Genomic DNA, 20,168 nt, shown 5'->3' with positions numbered 1-20,168 from the left:
ACTATATACAAATAATATACAAATAATTCTCTGAATTAAATAATTAAGAATTATACCAACTCATATTTACAAACACAAAAAAAATTCATCCCCTGTCCTGACACAGAATACTGCAGATCTCAATTTTAATAAAACTTCCTAAAATATCAGATCCTTTAAATAAAACTATCACACACAAAATTCATTCATTTATTTGTTTCATCTCCTCCTTTCTCCTGATTTCATCTCATTATAAATACATGTTCCAGGAATCAAGCCTCTCATTTGCTTCATCTTCTTTCTCATTTCATATCATCATCAACGCATGATCCAAGAATCAAAACCTCAAACTCAAACCCAAATATCCGTCTGAAAAGGCTAATATATAATCCTGGTAGGTCATTTTTCTTAAATAAAACCTAACAAATCTCCCACAAATATAAACACAAAATTCTCCAAAAAACAATGGAGGTTACAACATCATCACCAGTCCTCCCCTGGAAAACCCGCATTGCCATCTCCGTCGCCTCCTTCATCACCGACTTCACTCGCCGCCCCAACGGCACCGTCAACCGCCGTCTCCTCAACGCTCTCAACGTCAAATCACCCACCTACCCCGACCCCTTTAACGGCTTTAAATCCTACGATGTCACCGTGGATCGAACCCGGAACCTGTGGGTTAGGATTTACCTGCCGGTAACCCAAGACTCCGAGCCGGCCCACCTGCCGGTCATTTTCTTTTTCCACGGTGGTGGTTTTGTTTATATGAGTGCTGATAGTAGGAACTACGACGCCGTTTGCCGGAGATTTTGTACGAAAATTCCGGCGGTAATGGTGTCGGTGAATTATAGGTTGGCGCCGGAATATCGGTATCCGGCGCAGATTAACGATGGGTTTGATGCGTTGAAGTATTTGGATGAGAATAACAAGAAGGATAAGCTTTTGCCGGATTATGCTGACATGTCGTGCTGTTTTTTAGTCGGAGACAGTGCCGGAGGAAATATTGCTCATCATGTGGCTGTCAAAGCCGCTGGGTTTTCGTTTCAGCAACTCAAGGCAAGTGATGCTTCGATCACTTTCTTTTTATGGCTTGTAATTTACATGCATGCATTTCTCATATATGATTTTAGTCACTTTGTTAGTTATTTTGTTACGTTTTAAAATCTTTAATCCTTAAAATACCAGTACATCTTATATTTTATATATTTATTTTTCGTGCTTGGGACAGGACAAAAAGAGCATGACAACTCCTCACGTCCCCAAAAATGTCAATACATCTTATATTTTGTATTTATTTTTCATTAAAAATTATATAATTTTAATCTTTGACTGGATAGTCAAATTTACAATATATAGAAATTAAATCATTTTTTATATTATAATAAATTGAATGAATTTCGGGATTTTAAAAACGTAGAAGATCATTTATATGTAAACTATTTTATATTTCTATTTTTATACTCCCTCCGTCCCAGTCATTTGTATACAAATGGCTGGGACACGGAGACCAAGAAAAAGTGTAAAAAATGAGTAGAGTTAGATGAAAAGTGAGTATAGTGGTGGGACCCATTTATATTTAATAATATGTTTGAGATAGTGGAGGAAATTAGTGGGTGTAATAGTGTTTATATTATTATAGAATGGAGATAGTGGAGGAAAGTAGTGGGTGTAATAGTGTTTATATTATTATAGAATGGAGATAGTGGAAGAAAGTAGTTGGTGTAATGTTATTTTATATTATAAAAGTTACTACTTTTGGTATGTATACAATTGGTGGGACGTCCCAAAAAGGAAACTGTATACAATTCATTGGGACGGAGGGAGTATCATATATTAATCATATATTAATTTATATTATTTTGAATGGACATATATTATTAACTTCTATAACAAACTGTAGTTATTATTCCAGAGTCCAGACACATGTGATTTACAACACAAATATAGAAGGAATTTAATTTGATAATTTATTATGTATATAACTTGGCGTATATGACTCTCTTTCTTTATTACGGGTAGATATCAAAATAACTTTTTGCCATTACAAGAAATTTACTACTCACTGTTAACATTGTTGATCTGTGCAATACAGTTCAACTAGCCATTTCATTTTTGTTATTAGAATGAGACAAATATATTGTTGATCTGTGCAATACTGTTGGTTATTAAAGGTGATAGGCCTTGTGGCAATTCAACCATTTTTCGGGGGAGAAGAGCGAACAGAATCAGAAAGAAGGTTAGTGAAGGCTCCCATTGTCAACATCTCAAGAACAGATTGGATGTGGAAGGCACTCTTGCCCGACTCGGACCGCGATCACGAGGCCATCAATGTCAGCGGTCCGAAGGCTGTGAACATATCATCGTTGCTGGAATTTCCAGCCACATTAGTGGTCATAGGTGGTTTTGATATATTGCAAGATTGGCAAAGGAGATACTATGAGTGGCTTAGAAGCCACAACAAACAAGCGACTATATTAGAGTATCCGACTATGGTTCATGCATTTTATGTGTTTCCAGAGCTGCGTGAAGCAGGATATCTAATTGGAGAGATCAGACAGTTTGTTCACAATCAGATGAGTGCACTTTCCAAGGGCGTTCCCTTTGTTTCTATGTGACAAATCTCGATATCATTCTTGGAGACTCTTGAAACAATACAAGTTCTCGGGGGTGAATTTGAAGTTTTTATACACCTCAGGCAAGCAGAGCAACTAGAAGGTCTATACACCCTTGAGTATTTTTCAGGTTCTTATGTAAATTAATCATTAACTCATACTGTGGCATGTTTAGTTAAAAAAATTCAAATCGTTTACCTTTTCTTCCTATCAAGCTGAGATCTAATAACCATTGGGCTGATCCAGGAAAGAGTAACCAAAGCCAACTTCACGAAAAATATAACAAACAATAACATAAAGGCCTGGAGGACATTAGGAATCAGGCCTGTCATCCACAAAAACCAACTTTGTCAGCATTCAATTCTCATAAAAATTCAATAATAAAATATAAAAATGTACAAAAGCCAAAGGCAAAATATGAAAACTATATTAACAACATTAAGCAAGAAAATATAAGAGAGAAAAGAAACAGAATTAGAGGGGACAGTAAGTAAATGGTGTAGGTGCTAAAAAAACTCAGGTTAGTCGCACTTCCATCTTGAAGTACGCAGACAGCTTAAGTTATGACACCAGCTGCAATGGTCGTTTCCGTTCTCTCCGCGGAAGAGCATGACTAGTCCGATAGTAAACCTGCAATGTATCACAGGAAAAGATGAAAATGAAATCTTGATTGGAATCAATTTGTAAAAAAAACTGAATTTAACATTTTCACAACAGGTCATTAGGTCAACAAACAAACTTTGTGCTTTAAAGGGCTAAGTTTGAGGGTTGCAAAACATTTTAAGCTATATTATTGTTTGTTATTATTGATTTATATTGGGAGATATCACTTACCCTACAATAAGCAGAATCAGGGAAACCACCAGAAATATGTATTGATACACTGTGTGCTTGGACGTTAGTCGAGCATCGACGGGAAGATGCTGGCGCTCCAGCCAACCAAATTGGGGACGGATAAGAAACACAAAACCAAGAAAAAACCCTGACAAGAAGCCTCCAATGTGTGCAAAGTTGTCAACATGGGGAAGAATTCCAACCGCTAAGTTTATCAGAATGATGACCACAAGAGTTATCAGAGCTGCTGCCTACAAGGTCAAAAATAGAATATATGTATCAATTTCGTGAACTAGTTTGACGAATTCCATCATAACACAGGAAAACAAAATAACAGCAGGCAGTTACATCTGCTTCAACAATTTATAGATGACATAATTTCATACATGATATCAAGAAATGATGACAAAGAAACCGTTCATCGATAGGACAAGATGTATTTATGTCCACTGTCATACTTTTGTATCTCGTGACAAGACTCTTGACTCATTTTCTCTAAAAGCTTGAAATTTACATAGGGTTGCGTGATGGGTAAAGACATGGGGTTGCGGGAACACTCACCTTATTAGCATAAATAGTCCAGTTAGTTAAGAGTTCTGATAGCATTGCTCCAAGAAGTCCAAAAAGAGCACCAGAAGCGCCAACAGATATGTTGCGCTGAATAAAAAGGGCAGAGAGTATGCTTCCGCCAAATCCGGATAACAAGTATATAGCCCCAACTCGAACTGCCAATAGTAAATCAAAAAACAAAATCATTAGAAAATTAAGAATAATATTAGAATAAACTAGGGTTGTTCATGACACATCAGGCTACCCATATATAAACAGTAAGCAAATCAACTCTGCTTAATATCAGTTGAAGGCAAAACTGGTTACAAAATAATCTACCAGAGAAGAGTTTAATCGATAAGGTCTACAGATAAATATTTTTAGAAGTGGAGTTATAACATAATAAATGTTTATTGTGTTCTACTGTCACAGTAAATTTAGAGGACTCTTGTATTTATTATTCTTTTTTCCTACTTCATTTCAAAGTTCATTACTAGCTCTTTTTGCACATTCTGAATGCAATATAAAAACATACCAAATCCAAATTGCTGTTCTAGACGAATCCCTATAAACACCAAGCTTAGCATATTCGCCAGTAGATGAATTACACCGGCATGCAGCCAAACACAAGTGAAAAGTCTCCATCCTTGATTCCCGTGCACTACTTTGTTCCACTCTAAAGCTCCTAGTTTTTCCAGTCTGCACAAGTAAAGGCAGAATTCAGATCGAGTAAATTATAACTATAACTGCTCAGCTTCCAGCTAGCGCAAACAAATAACATCACTTAGCTTTTAATATTTTTATCAATTATATTAAGTTTTCCGGATTTGTACAAAAGATGCTGTCATTACCATTACCAAATTATGATTTGTTAACTCTAATCAAATATAATTTATGCAAGTCCTCGCATTAGAGCTATTGTCCATATTATATTGTGAGAATCTTGGGGGTGGCGGAGAGTCGAACCTGAGACATCCGCCAAACCTGAGCTTTGATACCATGTTGAGAATCAGTCCATCTAAAATTTTTAGGTGTTGGAAGAAGGCCCCAAATGGATATTATGCCATATTTGAACAAATTAGAAGAAGATAACTTAAATCCATCACCTCTCTCGATTCCTAAAATGGCTTGCAAACACATTCTGGCCCCAGGAAATGTAAAACTTGCTAAATTCATGTTTTAATGGCATAATACTAAACAATTGCGTATGAACAGCAAGATCAGCGTATGAACAGCAAGATCAGTGCCTAATATACAAGCCTAAAACTTAGTTCACCAAAAAATACAAAAGGCAGTTAAGGGCACTCCCAAAAGGGCAAAAGGGAAAAGCTTTTTCACAATTCCTCTGCAGAACACTACAAGTTTCAAAGTTATACTAAGCTTAATACCCTTTTTCCACTTATTTACTATTTCTTAATTAAAAGTCTCAAATTAAGAATAACAAAAGACAACATCACAAAAAACCCATCATCGCAAAAAACTCAAACTAGTCGAAATTTCACTAAATCGAACTTTTAATACTAAAGCTCCAATATTTATTGCCCCTTTCTCCCAACCAAGAACCCCATTCAACTTCTCCACAAATCCTCAGATTCAAAACACTAAAAACACATAATTTGAAAACCCAAATACCAAAAAGCTCATTTAGTTAATTCTCACCAAACCATCTCAAAAAGCTCATAAAAAAAATCAAAACTTGGGCAAAAAAGAAAGCAAACTTACGCAGAAGAAGAGGGCCCAAAAAGAGGATTCTCCTTAAGAGGCTGAAAAGAAAATCTTTTGAGAAACTTGGCCACACAATCACCTCTGGCCCCAGAATTCTTCTTGGGACAATCATTCTGATACATAATCACAATGAACATAGCTACATTTGCCACCACAATCAAAGGAACCAACCAAGAAGTCCACTGAGTCTCCCCAGAAGAGCTGCTACCTCTCTTGTGCCTTCCTCTGCTCTCTGGATCTCTGTAATTTGCCATCTTGAAGCTTTGCAAATGTGTGCAAATGGGTAGTATTTGTTTGTGTGTATATATAATTGTGATGTATGTAGAGGTGGATTAGATGAAACTGAAAGAAGTAACTTGGAAGGGAGTAGTAAAGGGAGTTACTTCAACTGAATGCAATTTGGGAGATGGGGAAGTTTTCAAGTTATATATACACGATTTGCTGCTCCAATTATTATAATATTATAAATTATAATTTTACATTTTTGGATTTAATTTAAATTTTAAAAAATTTATTTTTATTAAAAATAAAAAAAATTATTTATGACTATGAAGTCAAGATTCGTGATAATAGGTGAAAAAAGTCGTATGATTTATAACATTGAAGAAAAATATCGTATGTGAAAAGGTAATTATTAATATATAAAGACGGATTCACAAATTTGTTGGTATTTTGTTAGCTAACTTCAATTTGAACCAACCTTTTTCGGTGAATGGGTATGTTTATATATATATGTTCAGTATGTTTCATTTTCACGTCCGGTGGTTACCTACAATCCTATAAGCAGCATTTCAGTTGGTCTGAAATGAATTATTGATTCTGTTTTTTTACATTTTTTTTAACTTAGTTTTTACTGCATAAGAAAGTAGAAATAACCATACATGATATGAATCTTGGCCAGTGTAATACAATTTGAATGTAAGAAAATTGTAGTAAAACATTTCTTGTGCTTTTTTCCCTCTTTTCTTGCAACAATCTAGGGTGTTATTCTCTGTCCAATTAGAGCACAGATAATAAACAGATGCATTTCAGATTTACCGTTCGACTTGATTAGCTGTGTTAGAGCATGATCGTAGAGATCACATCGGAACTAATCAATTGACGTCGACTTGGGATTTATTGAGAATTGTCAGAATTTTTTTTTATAAATCGAGGATTTTTGGTCAAATCAGTGTATAATCAATAAAATTATATTTAGAGTATCTCCAAGAGGTTCTCTATTCAGTATTCAAGCTCTTAAGTGAAAAAATAAAGAGCCACACATGACTCTTAGAGGCTTTTTAAAAGGGAAATACTATATTTAGAGCTGATTTTTTATATTCAGAGCAAACAAGGATAAAAAGACAAAACTGACCCCGTGTATATACAATAACAACAAAAGGAAAAAAATAATGTGAGGGTAATTTCATCTTTTCTTGCTCTTCTGCTCTGGAAATAACATTTCCCCTTGAGCTCATTCTCTCTTCTCTCTTTTAGGAGCCACAACTTGGCTCTTAACTTATTTTTATTAATAAAAAACTCTTTCCCTCCAATTCATTCCCACTTTTAAATTTGGATCTTTGTTTTAGTGGAGTCCAACATGAATAAAATATGATATAGAGAAGAAATATAAAGAGCACTATACATGCTCTTAACTTTGTACTAAATCATTAAGAGCCTAATTTTTTATATTATATTTAAGAGTCAATTAGAAAGCTTTTGGAGATGCTCATGCTCTTAAGGACTACTCGGAGATTAATCAGGATTTTTACAACACTGACATGGATATTCAAGGTCGTTTAAAATACATTCTAATTTTTAATAATACATTCTGAGTCACATTTCTGCACTTATTTTATTAACTGATAGTAACCATTTTAAAATTTTCTATAATATCCATTTCTAAGAATTTGTTCAATAATTTTGCTTTCAGCATTTCAAGTTTCTTTATCATTATTCATTAGTATCAGAGTATTATATAAATTTGACACAGGACTTATTTTGTGACTTGCTCCTGTAGTTTCTGTTCAGCTTTAAATTATAAGGAATGGTCACGTATATTTCGTGACACAAATGTTCAGAGTCGCGTACAGATTTGCCCATAATGATGAACATCAGAGTTGTGTCCCAACTTATCTTTAAAGGTTTTAAAATATTGGATAAATCAAGCAATAAAACACTCATGGGAAAGCATATTTATATCCATGAAAGTTTTTTTTGGCAGATCTGTTCCTCACTGCTTGGTTAAAAGAGTTGCAGAAACACTGAACCACAAAGTTGCTATCCTCAATATCCGCAAGCTACTTGAGTAATACACTTCATTCATACAACGCTGAAGATTGACTGACAAAAGGTAGTATATAAGAAACCAAGACGAAATCCATTTAACATAAGCTTCTTACTAGAGGAATTTGTTTATGCAGCTTTGGCTGTCTCCCGGACCAATGCAAACTTAGCCAATAGACCACAAAGTTGAAGATATGAACCAACTCCATCGCAGATTCTCATATGGGCAAAACCAGTTTCCTGGAATAATATAATACAAAAACGTGGCATCAGAAAAGTTAATAGGAGCAACATATTTGGTGGTTCAGTATACCATGTGTACCTTCATAAATTCCAATTTCAGGTATTCTGGCATATCATAGTTCTTTATGATTCGGAAAAGCGTTGTGATGATGTCAGTGGGCGAATAGCCGAGATCGTAGAGACTCTTTAGACCAGAACAGGCATCATCGAATTTTCCCTCGAGAATATTGCGGATCATGTTCTTTACATGCAGGGGATGAGGCTGGTCACAGACCTGTAAATCAAGCTCAAATATTTTAAGAGTCGAAACGGAAAGCCAGCATTAGGCTAATAATAACATAAATGAAATAGCGACCTTAAACACATTTTCTTGGTTCACGAACTGAAATCCACTAAATGTTGCTTGCAAGTTATTCAATGCCTGTCTCATATCACCATCAGCAGTGAATATAATAGCTTCAAGGCCTTCTGGAATGTAAGGAACCTATGACACATGAACACAGCAGTCTTATTTACAGATGAAATATCAGATATAGTCATCCTTACTAGTTGAGGAAAGTAATCAATCACCAGAAAATATAACACTTTATAAGACAATATGAAATAAGCTTGATAGTGAAAGTGCACCTTTTCTGCTGCAACCACCACCATGAGACGTCCAAGGATCTCTTGATCTGATAATCTTGAAAACCTTACAAGGGCACATCTACTCTGAATAGGCTCAATGATCTTTGAGGAAGTGTTGCAAGCAAGAGCAAACCGTGTGGAGTTCGAATATATCTCCATCGTCCTCCTTAAGGCTTGTTGTGCTCCAGATGTCATGCTAAAAGTAGTGATTTATTCAGGCAAATAGCATCCCAGAGCCCAAGCACCACAATTAGGATGGAAAAATATTCAAGAGATAAATCAAAATTAAAACAGAAGTGAAAGACAAAATCCAGATATATCATATATGTAAGAGTAACAGGACCTTAACAGAATCAAAAGTAGGTTTCTGGGCCAATTTTGGCACACATAAAAGTAAATTATAAACAAGATGAACCTAAAGGTTATTTTATGTTTGGGCAATCTATCAAAATAAAACCATCACTGACCTGTCAGCTTCGTCCAAAATGATAATCTTGTGCCGCCCAGGAGGTAGAGTGACCTTCTTTTGCGCAAACATCTTAATCTTGTTTCTCACAACATCAATTCCCCTGAAAAAATCCATAATTGTTTGATATGTTGAGACTTGCAAAGCCAAATTCCAATTTCAAATGTAATGATCTTAATACACAAGCAAAACAAGTAAAGATATCGCATACCTGTCATCTGATGCATTGAGTTCCAACACTCCCTCCTTGCAGTTTGGTCCCAAGAGCTCATGTGCAAGAGCCAGTATACTGGTGGTTTTACCAGTTCCAGGAGGTCCCTATAAATCACAATCAACAAAAATGCTGATGAAGGAAGGCACCTGCGTATCTAGAAAATGCAAATATATATTTGGAAAAAAATGTAATTCGTAAGCAAGTGTGTTCCGAGGGTGCAGGGATTATTACCCACATACAAATCACCTTAAATGTCATATATATCATTATAATACCTGTACTCCTTTTAGTCGCTATTCCACCCTACTCATATATTTTCGTTTGCTACTACACGGCCACATGTTTGATAGTTTGCCTCTAAAGACAGAGTCAGAAGTTTCCTACCTTTTTTTATTTTAATTGCTCCGAGTTAATTCAATTGAAGCCACATTCATCTTATTCGAATCACAAACTAACTCAAAAGAGGCAATCTCCTATAAATCCACAGTCAATTAACCCTTTGTTCGCTTATCAAATACTCTTACAAACCCGAAAACTACAGCAATTATATACAATTCACAACCAAATATCACCCAATACAACAAAACAACCAATAAATTAGGGTTCACAAAACAAAATTAAAAAAATAAAGAAATTAGTTAGGGGTAAAAGAGTTACTACATACAGCTAAGATGAGATTATGCATGTTGCCATCACGAGCGATGACTTGAAGCCTGGAAACGGCGTCTTCATTGCCGACAATATCGCAGACTTTGGAAGGTCTGAACTTCTCCACCCATGGCATTTCATACCCCTGGCTTATCATCGATGCTGACGACGACGACGCCATTACTGTGTGTTTTGTGTGTGTGTGTTTCTCTGTAATTTCAATTTCCCCCCTTCACCAAAACCCTTGCTCTCGCGCTCTGCCCTTTTCCATTATTATTATATTAAAATATAATAAGCTCACGGTAAACTTAAAATTTTAAGGGGTTTTTTCATAAATATATAAGAAAAAGTAAATTTTTGCAAATTTACTTTTCTCAAGAATAGCTATTTGCAGTTTTACTACACTAAGTTTCTAAATTGCAAAAATACTACCTCTCCCTCCTGCAACTGAATGCAACCACATGCAACTGTTGCAAAAATACTACCTCTCCCTCCTGCAACTGAATGCAACCACATGCAACTGCAACTCCTGATTTCAGGTTCCAGTTCTCAAATGTCATTTTCGACCTCATCCTTGGAATCCATATATATATATATATATATATATATATATATATATATATATATATATATATATTTAAGAACTGGAACCTGAAATCAGGCATTCAGTTGCAAATGGTCGAATGCAATCTCATATGCAACTGAAAACTGTAAGTTACAATTGATGTATGGGTGCCCCTGGCGGGGCCATTAGATCAAAATAGAATCAACTGAATGCAACCTCATAAGCAACTGAATTTTTTTTAGGGTGGGGTGATATTGTGGTGGATTTGGGTTGCAGGCCCCGCAGGGGCAATATTCAACTGAATATGCAATCTCATAAGCAACTAAATGCAACTGGAAACTGTAAATTACAACTGATGTATGGGTGCCCCTGGCGGGGCCATTAGATCAAAATAGAATCAACTGAATGCAACCAAATGCAACTGAATGCAACTAAATGCCTGATTTCAAGTTCCAGTCTCCAAATGTCATTTTCGACCAGATTTTAGGAATCTATATATATATATATATATATATATATATATGGATTCCAAGGATGAGGTCGAAAATGACATTTGAAAATTGGAACCTGAAATCAGGAGTTGCAGTTGCATGTGGTTGCATTCAGTTGCAGAAGCTCAGCGGGTCGCCTAGTGACCAGATTTTCAGAATCAATATATATATATATATATATATATAGATTCCAAGGATGAGGTCGAAAATGACATTTGAAAAGTGGAACTTGAAATCAGGCATTCAGTTGCATATGAGGTTGCATTTAGTTGCAAGGGGAGGGGGTAGTATTTTTGCAATTTAAAAACTTAGTTTAGTAAATATGCAATTAATTTAGGAAGATGGTATTTTTGCAAATAAGATCCTAAAAAGTAGTATATTTGATAAATTCCCAAATTTTAATTTGATTATCCTATCTTGATAAATGTGGTGTATTTATTTTAATCATGATCATTAAAAATTTAACTTAATCAGAACAAAATTAAAAAAAAAAAAAAAAAACTTAATCAGAACAATAGTTAAACGCAAATAATAAACTTTTTCCTCTTATATATTTAAGATTTGATTATCATAAATAATATATTAAAATTAAATTTATAATATCATTTTTATAAATATAATTAATATAAATTTTAACAATCATATTATATTTTACTTTTTTTGAAACCATCATATTATATTTTATTAAAAATAATTATAAAAGTAGAAGACTTCATATATTATTCTAAAAAATAAAACTTTTAAGTATAATCAACAAATTATAAGCTCTATATTAGTTATTAATTTTACACCCATCAATTAATATTAATTAATAAAATTTGAGTTTTTATAATTCGGATACTCAAAAAAGTATTCTCAAATTTTCTTTTTCCCAATCTAATTAGCACGACTCTTTCATAAGTTCATTTTTTTCCCAAATCTAATTAGTACTCCTCTTGTTAGTGCAGTTCTTAACTCATAATTACGAATAAGAAGAAAATATGATATATTGATAGTATGGAAATAAGTGAGTCCACAGATTTTCTTTATTTTCTTTAAATAAAGTTACTACAAGTACAAGGATTTGTAATGATAATTTTTTTACATAAACATATCAATAAGCCTACATTCTCAAAATTATATAAAAATAACTATTATCGTTATGAAATTGATTAATACTACATAACTGCAAAAAAAAATAAACTGTATATTAAGATATTGATTGAAGTTTTAAAACAAAAAAGGTAAAAATATAGTAATCAAGGTAAATCTATATAAAAGTTGTGAACTATACAAACTTTTTTCCCTAATTTTTATATTGTCCTCTCAAACATGTTAATCTTACAAAATCATTGAAAAGAATCTAATTATAGCACTGAACAGACTCCAAAATGTTTAGCAAAATGTCTACTCGAGGCAGTTTTGAAGAAAAAGAAGAAAAGGTCCTAATCAATACTCGCAAGTCCCCAGTTGTTACTTGACATCTTGATCAGAATGGTTAAGTTCTTTGCTCTCTTCCTGCGTCTGCAATATTGATGGTAGAGGTGCAATTACTTCTATGACCTGCAAGTTTACTTTGGATTTAGATAATCATCAAACATCGACGCACTGGAAAAATTTTGAGTCAACATTCCAAGAAACACGACAATGAGCAGCCCGATTCTGAGATCAGCATTAGTTAATACAAATTGATCAGGTGTGAAAAGTGATCTTTTCAGAGTTAAACTAAGAACATAAGCCTTGAGACCGGAGGCGTCAACTCAATGTGTCCTGCACCTGATGTTCTAGTACTAACCTTATTTGTTAACGGGTGACAGAAAATTAATCGATGTGCATGCAAGTGGTATCCACAGTCTCCTGGAACCGGATTCAGAGGTCTCTGGTACCCCCTGAATTTTATGTATGAATAAGTTGTATCAGTAATGAAGAAAGGTATTATGCTTGAATTAAAAATTAAGATACTTTTCTCTCAGTAAAATGAAATACAATAAAGCAGTCTTAATCTATACCCATCTTGAGCAAAACTTTCTTCCACAGATTCAGGATCAAAACAGTGTGGTTGCCCACCAGTAACATATAAAGGATCACCTATAAAGTGGCAAAAGATGACTGTCATTCAAATCATCCGCACAATAGATGTATGAACTTTATTTTAAACAAATGCCCAACAGTTCGATAGCATATAATAACAGATATTACACTGTTGCTTAGGTATGATACTCAAACAAACAACTTCGTATATACAAAGTATAAGGATCGTATAAATACATAACATTGCTGGACAATCTACTTGTACAATTTAACTACAAAAGAATAGATTCCATAGGGCCTACATATGTACACAAGTTTATACAGAAGCAAATAATGCAACCTTATTGTCCTTCTTGGTATGCTATGGAAGCGGGATTCCTATTCATTATAACAAAAATCAAAAAGGGTGATAACTTCAAGACTTCTCCGTGTACATGTATAAATCAAGTAAACTGCCCAACCTATAGATTTTCCAACTAATATGTTAAATACTATATAAAATTCTAATTAAATGCTTCAAAATGACATAAAGTTCTTAATGAACCCAAATAGACAGATAGTCAAAAAGCAATTCGAATTTTTTTACAAATGTCATTATCCAAACTTACTGTAGCTCCCAATTTTTTATTGGGGAAAATATGTAATAACAAAACGATGAATTCCCTCTACAAACTACCATCTCTTAAACACACTAACGAACATAATAACATTGAAAATTAAACCATGAGCCTCAAACAGTCAAACAGCAAGAAATTAACCTCACCAACTAGTTAGATCTAATACATTATACTTTTTAAACAAAAGATACTGTAGTTTAAAAATGAAGACCAAAATAATTACATATCGGACCAATTTACAACATTACTTTTCTAATTGTTCATGGTGTTACTTTGCCAACTATGACACTAAACAATGTAAGATCTACTACCATAATCCCCCAATCCCCGACACCCCTGACCAAGATGGTTCCTAATTCAACAAAAAACTGGGAATCATAACTTTAAAGGAGAAAAGATGTCAAGCTTCTAAAGATTACCTATCAGCGGGTGGCCAATAAAGGAAAGATGAATGCGAATCTGATGTGGCCTTCCTGATTGTATTTCAACCTATCAAACACCGAAATACATAAAATATATAAATATATATCACAATAGTTATGTAAGGGACAATGTTTGTTGAAGTTGCAACTTTCTTTAGCACTAAATTTTTTAGTATGCTAGGGAGTTCTATCAATTGTTTACACTTTATTAAAAATGTACAACGCTGAAAAAAATAGGGAATATACAACATTTTTGCACAATTCATAATATTCCCATATTCTTAAAGTAAATAATTTTTTTCTACATTTACTGATGTTGATTATTACTAAGTAGTGGTACACCACATGTAAATTAAGTCTACATATCTACTTTGATGACTTTTCGGTGGCCAAAAACTATGGGACAGTGAAGGATATAGGGTCAATGCATCTGGAAAGAGTATAAGATATAGTTATACACTGTCTGACTAGTACCTCCACCACAGTGCGATTATTCTGTATATCCCTCTCAAGAACACGTACTTTGCTTAGTGCCAGTTTTCCTGTCAAAGACTGAATATGTAAACACGTGACCGATAAAGAATCCAATTCCTTCCCCAATGAGAAATTGCAAAATTATCAAAATACAACAGGTATAATGATGCTAAACAAAACATTACAAGATCAATTTGAATTTCTATATATTAGTATATTACTATCCAGGAATAGAGTTAATTGTAATATTAAATATACTTAATAAGTGCTAAGTGCATTATTTGGAACATTTACTTTATGACAGTAGAGTAATTAAAAGAGTTGCTTGTGTATTTATTTATGGTGGTAGATTCACAATAAAACAATAAATAAAATAAGATATTGAATCCAAAAGTTGGGATAAGTTTAAGGGTTCTCCTCCCCTATATAAGATGTAAATTTTTATTATTAAAATTGTGAATCTTGTCTTGTGCTTTGTGATCCATATGATTTTCTCCCTTCTGCGGTTGGGATATCCTAGAGGTAATGGTTCTTCTGCAGTATTTTAGGCTTTTTTAAATCCATGAATCCTTGTTTTCAATTCTTTCCTCTATCACATAGTAATCTTAAACTTAATAACAAATAACATGGAAGCATGAGAAAACCTGAGGGTGAAGCAACATATAATCCTTTCGCAACTCCAGGATATCGTAGCATCCCAATTGGCTCATTGATGATGACCTATTGTGCATAGTACTATTAATATGTATAATTACTATAATGGAAAGAGACAACTATATAAATTACTAGAAACATTTGAAAGATCCTCAAGTATCCCCTAAAAAAAATAGTAGTTGCAAAGAAATTATTTCACCTCATTCTCATGAAGAATACCACTTGCTAATGCCCGATACGTCTTTGAGATTTTCCTAGCTTTACTAATATCTGCATCTTCAATTCTGCAAAGATGAACAGTATAATATTCTCAGTTTAATAACAATAGACTAAGCACTTGATTAATCTGCACTCACTTACAAATGACAATAAAGTGATTCGATTAGTAAATAAAATAGAAAAATACAAACACCTATTTCCTGGTCTCACAGTTTGCTTCACACAAAAACAAAGAAAAAAAGAGAGACTAAAGGAAAATTGGCGTCAGAATTTTAATGGCCTAATAGGTCATGTAACCAGATAATGATCCTGTAATGGACCAGCAAAGAAAATTATAATCCAGTAAAATATACTTTAGTCAATATCTTATTAGCATATATACAATCATAATCCAAGAATTTAAAATACAAACCACTGGAAAATAAATAATTAACATGTAAATATGCCCTCTAAAGTTCAATTAACTTCCTCGAACACTCCTTATTGATTGGTCTAACTACTAGTACTACTATTATAGCAAGTCCTTCAGTTATGCTGATTACGTACCAAGTCTACTAGTATTGCCTTTAGAACTTATAAATATAGGTATTAGTAAGTGCGTAGAATGTTAGTGCCAGTCTGGCTTCTTTACAAGAAAACTTTTTTCTGTTTTTAAAAACATAAAAACAGTTCTCAAAAAACAAACAAGGTGTTTGTTCTTGTTTTTAAAAACAGTTTTCAGAATATCAATAATTAGTAAACAGTTTTAAGAAAATAGAAATCTACTAGAATCTAGGAGAGGCCTAAGAATCTATATACATCTCTCTCCCTAACTACTCTATCTGTAAGACAGTAACAGTATCTCTTTAGTTTATCTCCCTAACACTATGCTCGGTAATAATAGTTCTTGTCAAGTTTTGAAATTATTTTTCACGGAATACTTCCCAGGAACTTATTTTACTTCAAACAAATTGAGCCAAAAAATTTAAGTTCAAAGTTTTTTCTAAACCAAATAAATGCCATAGATACTATCTTTAGACTATCTTTCAAGAGATAAGACATAATTGCATTGGATATTTGTACATATAAGCACTTTTTTTACTGAGCGAAAATACTATAGTATGTTTTTCCCAACCTGCTACTCCCGACAACTGATGTTCCATCTGCAAAATATGCCGAGATACGAGCTTTTGCAAGCTTTGTCTTTGCACAAAGCAATATTCCTAGGGCAAGAAAACACTAGTGCAGGATTAGAAATTTTATATTAATACAGGAAAAAAATAAAAGCAATTAATTTAATATCACCACAACTAAAGAATAATATAGATATTAGCCATGAGTAAATTTAGAGCCTAGCAGTGTCCGTAGTCTTGCAGCATCCATAAGTTATCAGGCAAGAAATCTAAGATATATTTCCATCCTCCAATTCTATAAGAATGTATCCTAAAATATCAATACTATAACTATGTACTAATTCTTTAAAGCGGAATCTTACCTAATACTCATTATCATCTTATGTCCTAGAATTCAAAAATTCATCAATATTTTATTCCATAATATTTATTTAATTTATTACGAACAATAATTCAACTATAATTGCTATTGTGCTTAATTTGGTCAAAGATTCATATATGATACCAAAAACATACCTGATGTACCCCTTCCAAGGCGATGAACAGGGACAGCATTCGTATCTTGACATGATAATAATGATCTCTGTTTGCTTGCATACCAATGTAATTGAGTCAAAACAGTCCGCTGCTGGAATAGTCCTCCCGGTAAAACTTGGAGACCTGACGGCTTGTTTAGTGCAATCTGCATACAATAAATAAACCTCAACATCAATCAAGCGAGCATCAGAAATGTTATGTTTACATGCAAATCATCATCTAGAGCTCCAACCATGTATGTCATAATAGCAGCCAGCAGAAAGGTTTTTCTTCGCACTTGTGGAACACAGAATAATATCAAAGATTATATTACAATATAACTCTTCCAGACAAAACAAGGGGATTCAAGAAAAAGCCCAACGGAAAACAATTAATACAGATAGATATTTGATAATACTTAAATGCAGACCCTATTTAATTTTCTATCGACCTAAATATATAAGTCTAAATAACATTATATCACATCCTGAACCATAACTAAAACACAACCAAAGTTTGTTATTACCAAATGGTCATCTTCAAATAAAACTCCAAGCAAGTACGGTGCATCAGGTTCTCTCCAAGGAAGTCGGTGATATTGCAAATCTGAAGCAGCACTGTAATCAAAGTTAACAAAACACAGTACCAAGATGTTCTAAATTGTACCAAATATTATGACAATACCTTAGAACTTTGGTAGGGTCTGTAACAATTTTACCGTCAACAGTTATCTGCAAGTACAAATCGCACATTAAGACACTAGTTTTTACAACCCCATCCAGTCAGCAGACATTTATGACATTCTAATGAAACTAACCTGTCCATTCCCAATTCTCTGCAACCATCTAGTAATAATCATAAAAAAGAGAAAGAAATTAGAGTTCTCTCTATCTCACACACACAGGTGTGGCCAGTGTAGGCCCAAGAAAGCTACAGATTTATAACCTTTATTGCTTTAACTTCTTAGCTTCTTAATTGATATAATATAAATATAAGTAGAAGTTTATCATATAATTAAATTCTCATTCAATTCAACCATCAAGGCTTTGATCTATTACACAATTGTTTACATAGCCAGCATTCAAAACATAATTACGGAAACACTTCTAATATGTAAATTATTGGCGTGCAAGCCAGGTACCTTCCAACTGTGAATTTATATCTTTTCTAATATAATTAGTTGAATCAATCAATCAAGATAATAGGAATTCTCTTTAATATTCAAACAATATGTATTTATCTAATATAATGCACATGCTAATATGCTAACATCCGCCCATAAACTCACGATACTCGTATTTATACAGAACAACGTCCCAAATCCGTTTATTCGTCACTCATAACGAAATCACTCGCTCAAGATTTTTGTCAAAACCGGATAACCCACTCAAGCCAAGCACGTTCCAAATCAAAATATCTATTTTCTTAATATACTCAATTAACACAATCAATCAAGAGAATAATAATTAAAAGAAGAAATTCTCTATAATTATCAAAAAATACATCTATGTAATATAATACAGATGTTTATCAACAGTAACCGACATAATTTCAAGTATAGAGAGACTGCAAATAGAACTCTAGACATCTTCCAGAACTCGAGATTTATGTCCAAACTAATGTCCTGCCCTATATCCCCGAAAAAAACCTATAATACAGGCAACAGGCGCACCGAGCTTCGAATCATGCTCAAGTACATACTTCTCCAAAACTCACAACAATTCACAACTAATTATAGAATCAAATTACGCATAATTCCAGTAAAAACATATAAAATTAATATCACAAGATAATCATACAATTGGGGATATAGAATTTACCCTTGTAAAGGAGCTGAACTCTTGTACTTAGTGGAGTAATAGTCGACAAGTGTAACACCTATACAATGTATATATACACATAATTACATATTGTTTACACATTAATAAATTTATTCGAAGATATAAGCTATATATAGATAGATGAGGATAGATATATACCTGAATCGGAGGGGCGGACGCGGTCGGAGTAGAAGATGCCGTCGTTAAATTCCGGCCAGGGTTCTCCGATTGTTCGCATTTTACTATTCTGGTGTTCCGCTATCCGCCGTCCGTTTGTCCATAAAAATTGTTATTTTATTTAGAAAAAAAAATTGTTATTTACATTTAATTTTTAAAAAAATTATCATAAAAATTAATATATAACAATATTATTAGAGCATGGTTGGCTAAATTGAACTTACAAGAAAACTGACTTATAATCCATGTCATTCACCGTGATTTATAATATTTGTTATTTTAATGGGTATATTTTAAATTTAATTAAAATACAAATTGAACGTATTGATCGAAATTTTAAATATTTGACTTAATTAATAATAAAAAAATTTATTAGAACATGTTACATATTAAGAAAACCCTTAGAATAATATCGAACGACTGATAAAACTCGACCGGCCAATAAAATTATTAATATTTCAGTTTTAGAATAATAATAATAATAATAATATATATAGTATAAATATGTGATATTAGTTTTAAAGTAATAGTATGGGGTAACTAAAAATATATTATAATGTGTTTTAAACAAGGATTTTATTTGTAAATCTTGGACAAATTACTTGTTTGGGAATAGATTCTTTACGATTTGTGCGGATTCTTGATGAGTTGATATATAATCTTTACGGTCTAAAAACAATGTTTCAAAATCTCATGAATTCTGGCAGGATTTTCAAAAAATTTAAAACATACTTAACAATCACACAAAAGTCCATCATATTCTGAAATTCAAAAAAATCATCAGTATTTCAATTTCATCAGATTCTAATGAATTTTAAGCAATTCTAATTAAATATCATCGGATTTTAAATCATAATTTAAAATCCTAATTGAATACCACCGAATTTTGTAGTATAATTTAAAGTTTCATTTGAATATCTAAAGATTAT

The 20,168-nt window shown here is 33.1% G+C and overlaps 4 protein-coding genes across 6 annotated transcripts; 1 reads left to right on the top strand and 3 right to left on the bottom strand.

The window, feature by feature from the left end:
- Positions 1–313: 313 nt before the first annotated feature.
- LOC108220489 (probable carboxylesterase 18) lies at positions 314–2,740 on the top strand. The gene is made up of 2 exons (XM_017394272.2): positions 314–1,035; positions 2,151–2,740. The coding sequence occupies exons 1-2, from the start codon at positions 445–447 to the stop codon at positions 2,592–2,594; spliced, it is 1,035 nt and encodes a 344-aa protein (XP_017249761.1). The 5' UTR covers positions 314–444; the 3' UTR covers positions 2,595–2,740.
- Positions 2,741–2,858: 118 nt separating this feature from the next.
- LOC108220490 (RHOMBOID-like protein 2) lies at positions 2,859–6,102 on the bottom strand. The gene is made up of 5 exons (XM_017394273.2): positions 5,697–6,102; positions 4,510–4,673; positions 3,987–4,150; positions 3,426–3,676; positions 2,859–3,221 (listed from the first exon to the last, which is right to left on the bottom strand). Exons 1-5 carry the CDS (start codon positions 5,951–5,953, stop codon positions 3,113–3,115), a joined length of 945 nt encoding a protein of 314 aa, XP_017249762.1. The 5' UTR covers positions 5,954–6,102; the 3' UTR covers positions 2,859–3,112.
- Positions 6,103–7,858: 1,756 nt separating this feature from the next.
- LOC108220544 (replication factor C subunit 2) lies at positions 7,859–10,452 on the bottom strand. The gene is made up of 7 exons (XM_017394346.2): positions 10,179–10,452; positions 9,512–9,618; positions 9,302–9,403; positions 8,835–9,030; positions 8,563–8,691; positions 8,287–8,481; positions 7,859–8,204 (listed from the first exon to the last, which is right to left on the bottom strand). The coding sequence occupies exons 1-7, from the start codon at positions 10,341–10,343 to the stop codon at positions 8,094–8,096; spliced, it is 1,005 nt and encodes a 334-aa protein (XP_017249835.1). The 5' UTR covers positions 10,344–10,452; the 3' UTR covers positions 7,859–8,093.
- Positions 10,453–12,384: 1,932 nt separating this feature from the next.
- Positions 12,385–19,358, bottom strand: LOC108220410 (RNA pseudouridine synthase 5). 3 transcript variants are annotated; one of them, XM_017394170.2, is made up of 14 exons: positions 19,222–19,358; positions 19,063–19,120; positions 18,060–18,087; positions 17,927–17,973; positions 17,769–17,859; positions 17,243–17,408; positions 16,729–16,816; positions 15,595–15,679; positions 15,386–15,461; positions 14,742–14,809; positions 14,265–14,334; positions 13,207–13,285; positions 12,993–13,086; positions 12,385–12,760 (listed from the first exon to the last, which is right to left on the bottom strand). In XM_017394170.2, the coding sequence occupies exons 1-14, from the start codon at positions 19,298–19,300 to the stop codon at positions 12,671–12,673; spliced, it is 1,119 nt and encodes a 372-aa protein (XP_017249659.1). In that variant the 5' UTR covers positions 19,301–19,358; the 3' UTR covers positions 12,385–12,670. The 3 variants fall into 3 exon arrangements, with proteins under 3 accessions (XP_017249659.1, XP_063950699.1, XP_063950698.1); XM_064094629.1 differs by lacking the exons at positions 12,385–12,760; positions 12,993–13,086; positions 13,207–13,285 and adding an exon at positions 13,457–13,606; XM_064094628.1 differs by lacking the exons at positions 12,385–12,760; positions 12,993–13,086; positions 13,207–13,285 and adding an exon at positions 13,578–13,689.
- Positions 19,359–20,168: the final 810 nt, after the last annotated feature.

Source organism: Daucus carota, chromosome 5 (genome assembly GCF_001625215.2).
Source record: "Daucus carota subsp. sativus chromosome 5, DH1 v3.0, whole genome shotgun sequence".
NCBI lineage: Eukaryota > Viridiplantae > Streptophyta > Magnoliopsida > Apiales > Apiaceae > Daucus > Daucus carota.
This window is presented reverse-complemented; position numbering and strand designations above follow the sequence as displayed.